Here is a 5,595-nt window from a genome sequence, read left to right as displayed (position 1 = left end):
TTGTGTATTTGTTTGTTTGATTGGTTGAGTGTCCTTGTCTCTGGGCCCTCTTCCTCATTTTATAGGCGAATTAGCCTAACTGCTTGCAGTTTGATTCCTGCCCGAAAGCAACTGAGGGGTAGTGACTCATCAGCAATTTACGTACTCTGCCATTCAGAAAGTGTTTTTGGGCTGAGAGTAGGTTGATGTCACTTCCATGTAGGCCACTTATTCCTACTTGCTCTTGCATTAATGTGGAATCATAATTTTGCCTTGGGCTGAGCGAATGGGTTTGATGTTAGGCCTTCGGGCAGAGTCATACCTTATGGGCTTCTCTTCCTTCAGCCCAAAGTTCAAATATTAACCCAAACACTAACAATCATAAAACAAAATATTATTAAAAACAAGGATAGAAAACACCTTGAAATACAAATCGCCAAAGCCTAGCAAAGTTCTCCAAAATATGTGTTCTTCTCCTCTCTTTTTGTCCTTTAACCCTAATGGGTAAAAAACCTTATTTATACTACTACATAATTAAAATCCTTACTTGAAAAGGTCTTCTAAAAACTACGAAACATAATAGAATAAGATAACTAGGAAATACATTTCTATTCTAATTTTGAGAAATCTGCCAAACCACAAATCAGCCAAAATGACTTGAATTAAATCTTGAGATGCCCCAAACATAATTGCAAAAGGCCTTAAACCCAAAAGACATGATCTTGGAAGTTAAAAAGCCCAAATAAATCCAAAACGTCATTTTGACAGCACTGCGCTTCTTCTTTATTTCATTGCCATAAATAAACCATTGGGTAGAAAAATATGAAACTTTGACACAAACAAGTTGACAGACACATGAATGTCCTTCAATTTGAATCACTCTAAAATTCATCCGTTTGATCATGTTTTGCTCCAAAGGAAGTTGAATGTCCTACATTAAGAATATAAATCAAAGTATTAAAATTCTCACAAAATAACTACTAAGTTATAACTAAGAATAGGATAAAATATATAGTATAATATCGACTCATCACAAATGACATTATTTACACTAAGGGGAAGAGGATGAGCTTAAACTCACAATGGACTAACAATAATATGGTTCAAATTCGTCTTTGGTGAGAATTGAACCTAAAATCTCTACTTATAAATGAAGAGGAATATCACTAGACCATAGTACAAAGTGGCGATGGAACCTCAACATTTGTCATGGTATTAGAACAGATTGTCTCATGTGTGAAGCCCAACACTTGACGTGCTCTATGCCACCTGGTTTGTGTTGTTCACATGTTAAGCTTAAAAATTCGCCACACATGAAGGTGCGTATTAGGAGTATGAATTCCACATCGAATAAAAGAGGACCTTGCATATTCTTATAAGTGTTAAGCTGCTCCCTATTTGTCGATTAATTTTATAGAGTCTCAACTTTATTCATCATAACAAACTTTTATCATAAAATAGTTGAGTAGTCAACATATCAGATCAGTCAAAATTAATAATAATGTGAAACAATATTATCCCATGCTAATATGCCAGTCATTATAAAAGTGACAGCTGTAATTGGGGCAGGTACGTAGGACGTTGGCCTTTTTCCTTCCATTCCTATCGAAGGTTTTTTACCGAACACCTGTCCTCATATCCCTGTTAGTATTCATTTTTCTGATGTTGAAATGCAATTCAGTATTAATGTATATGTACGAATCTGTGGTGTGAGCTGTGAAATGGTCCCATGCACGTAGCTCTCAACATGTTTTTTTTTTCAGTTGATTTAAACGTTTCTTTCTAACAACGTTTTTAATGGAAAAGAAAAGAATCATATTCACAACGGGTGGGAACTTGGACGGAAGATTCGGGAACCCTAGAGCATCTGCATAACGCTATATAAGTACTGACTATCAACTTTTAGTTAGCATGCATACAACAAAATAAAAGTTCCAAATTCTTTGATCTTTTGCTGGTTCTTAAGCTCGTTATTGAAATGATGCCACCCTCAGTACTTCAAGTGAAACGATTGCAGCCGGAACTTATAACTCCGGTAAAGTCAACGCCTCGAGAAACAAAATTTCTCTCAGATATTGATGACCAAGAAAGCTTGAGGTTTCATGTTCCAGTCATAATGTGTTACAAAGACAACCCTTCGCTTAAGGAAAATCGTAATCCCGTTAAGGCGATTAGGGAAGCCTTAAGTAGAGCATTAGTGTATTACTACCCTTTAGCTGGCAGGCTTAGGGAAGGGCCTAACAGAAAGCTCATGGTCGATTGCAATGGTGAAGGTATCTTGTTCGTTGAGGCTTCTGCTGATGTCACACTTGAGCAACTAGGAGACAAAATTCTACCCCCTTGTCCACTCTTAGAGGAGTTCTTAGTTAATTTTCCAGGCTCTGATGGAATTATTGGTTGTCCTTTGCTGCTGGTTCAGGTGAGTCAATTAATTATTAATTACATGTTAATTAGTTTTTCGTATTCATATTTGGTCATAGCCATTAAATCTTTACACAAAAAAAAAATTGAAGTAGGATAGTGTTTTTTGAGTTAAGGTTGCATACACACGCCGGAGATTTTTTGTAAGAAATTAGTGCAATCTACAACATACGAAAATTTTAATGACAAATAAGGACATAAACAAGAAAGCTATAACAATATTGTAAATAAGTTGAAGTTTGGTGGTACCACCACTGTTTTTAACTTTTTTCATAAAATTGGCAACCCTTTTCATAAACGAAAATTTATCATACTGCCACCACACCCAAACTTGAACTTATCTACGATACTACAACGCCTCTTTGTTCTTATGATTAAAGAAAGTTCATTAGGTGGTTTTGGAAAGAAAAGATTATGAGACACCTTTCATTATTTTTCGTAACTAATTTTTCTTCGACAGTTCTTATATTTAACCCTATATATTGTAAAATTTGTATACACATCGAATCGAGGAAATTATATTTCTACATGGTATCTGCCTAATTAGGCCCTACGTTTTCTACCAATCCCACATCACCTTTCTTATGTAGGTTTTCATTTGCCGTTCTTCTTCTAGGTTTTTTGCCTATCGTCATGTCGTCCTCTTTGTCTTCTGTCTAAATTTTTCTATCTTCTATAAGCATTTTGTCTAAATTCCTCTGTATTCCTCGAAGGACTCTTTCAACTAACTACAACATGTTTCAAAGAGACTCCATCTTTCTTGAATTTTATTCCTAATTTTTATGAAATTTTTGTTTCCTAGTTAGATCATCTAATTTAGATAGTTTTTTTTGTCTTTTTTTCTAAAGAATTATTAACTAGCACGAATATGATGATCAAGAAAAAAGTCTAGTAACTAACTTTTGCAATATCCAGGTGACCCGTCTTACATGTGGAGGTTTCATACTTGCATTGCGCCTAAACCACACAATGTGTGATGCACCTGGATTGCTCCAGTTCCTGACCGCCATTGCGGAGATGGCAAGAGGCGCACATGCACCATCTATTCTACCAGTGTGGGAGAGAGAGCTCTTGTCCGCTCGAGATCCACCAAGAATTACATGTGTTCATCATGAATATGAAGACGTGATTGATCATTCTGATGGCTCATACGCATCCAGTAACCCGTCAAACATGGTTCAACGATCTTTCTATTTTGGTGCCAAGGAGATGAGAATCCTTCGAAAACAAATTCCACCCCACCTAATTTCCACATGCTCCACATTTGACTTGATCACAGCTTGTTTGTGGAAATGTCGCACTCTTGCACTTAAAATTAATCCAAAACAGGTTGTTCGCGTTTCATGCATTGTCAATGCACGGGGAAAGCACCACAATGTACGTCTTCCCTTGGGATACTATGGCAATGCATTTGCATTTCCAGCTGCAGTTTCAAAGGCTGAACCTCTATGCAAAAATCCAATGGGATATGCTTTGGAGTTGGTGAAGAAGGCTAAAGCTACCATGAATGAAGAATACTTAAGATCAGTGGCAGATCTTTTGGTACTAAGAGGGCGACCTCAATATTCATCGACAGGAAGTTATTTAATAGTTTCTGATAATACGCGTGCAGGTTTTGGAGATGTCAATTTTGGATGGGGACAACCGATATTTGCTGGACCTGCCAAGGCCTTGGATTTGATTAGCTTCTACGTTCAACACAAAAACAACTCTGAGGATGGAATATTGGTACCAATGTGCTTGCCATTCTCGGCCATGGAGAGATTTCAGCAGGAACTAGAGAGGATTACTCTGGAACCTAAGGAGGATATATGTAACAACCTTAGATTAACTAGGATCATGTCAATGATGTAAGTGTTAAACGTAATGCACTTTCTGTTGGTTAGTTGTATCAGTTGTTATGTAGAGTTGTGTCTTTTGGAACTAATCCAAGACTTATGGGTGTTATGAAAAGGTCTCATTGTTATTAAAAATAGCCAAAACAAGATGGCCTAGTGTTGTAATAAAAATTGAAAGCAACAAAGTATGTTAACTTCAGTTCCCGTTCAAAACTTATCCTCCATATTCTCTTGTATTCTTCTTTTCTGCAATATAATTGAAAACTGCTGATCTTTCCTCCAACAGGACGATTCAAATTGCTCATTTGGTAGACAATTTAGTAAGATTTCGATGGATTTCTTAAAGTATCATGAAAATATCAGGAAGTCCAAGCCTTAATTTCCTCAAAACACTAAGTACAAAATGATATTTATGCGATCAAGAACACAAAAGTAAACTCTAATCACACACAATGATAGGAGACTTGTGACAAGAATATCAATCCAGCCTCAAATCACTCCGATTTCATCAATCTCTCCATATTGTATCATACTATCATGTAACAATTAGTTATTACTTGCCCTTTCTGTATTGTACAGAGTCAAATCTCTAAGTGTATATATTGTACGAATATAATGAACAAGCTATTAAGCCATTATCCCAATTACAGGCCATTAACTTCCTGCACTTATTTCTTTCCGTTGCTCTCTCTCTCTGCTAGTTTTCTCCTTTTTCTATAACTTGCTCACTGTAGAAGCATATGGAGAAACAACTACAAGCACTCAAATATTCTTGCCACCTAGTCTTAATTTAGGGTTTTGAGATCTCCTTGGCTCGTTCATTCTAGTTAAAATCAATCAATTGCAGCCCTACTTGTGTTAAAAGTTTGAATTGAGTTGAGACTCAAAGTAAAAATCAATATTCGTGGGAATGACTTCATACTTGCTCTTACTATACTACTATTGGCCTTGTGCACTTGCAAATTTAAATTGGGTTTGCTTATCTATTTTATGGGTACTTCGAGCTCACATCTACGAGCAGATTTCACTGGTTCAAGTATAGCTTAGTGGACCTACCAAACCGAAAACATAGTAAAATAAATTACAATGTTTCACGCAAACCATTTGAGCAAGATAAAGCCAAAAATTTGAAGAACAAGAAAGTCACATGCCAAGAAAAAAAAAAATCCATGTAGCCAAGCCGTCAAATCCAGAATGCAAGAAACCAACATCTTAATAACTTATTCGAAGAAAAAAAAAAAAAAAAAAAAAAAGAGGGAAGCAAAGCAATTTTTGCATATGAAATTTCAAGCAAGTAAACAGGCTGAGGGAAAACAGGGTATGTACATGCCCATCGATGCTCTACATAAAAAGTTCC

The 5,595-nt window shown here is 36.2% G+C and overlaps 1 protein-coding gene across 1 annotated transcript; it reads left to right on the top strand.

The window, feature by feature from the left end:
• The first annotated feature begins 1,778 nt into the window (after positions 1–1,778).
• Positions 1,779–4,451, top strand: LOC103453624 (alcohol acyl transferase 1 allele GSa-like). The gene is made up of 2 exons (XM_008393180.4): positions 1,779–2,398; positions 3,316–4,451. The coding sequence occupies exons 1-2, from the start codon at positions 1,958–1,960 to the stop codon at positions 4,252–4,254; spliced, it is 1,380 nt and encodes a 459-aa protein (XP_008391402.1). The 5' UTR covers positions 1,779–1,957; the 3' UTR covers positions 4,255–4,451.
• The last annotated feature ends 1,144 nt before the right edge of the window (positions 4,452–5,595 follow it).

The sequence above is a fragment of the Malus domestica genome, chromosome 06 (genome assembly GCF_042453785.1).
Source record: "Malus domestica chromosome 06, GDT2T_hap1".
NCBI lineage: Eukaryota > Viridiplantae > Streptophyta > Magnoliopsida > Rosales > Rosaceae > Malus > Malus domestica.
This window is presented reverse-complemented; position numbering and strand designations above follow the sequence as displayed.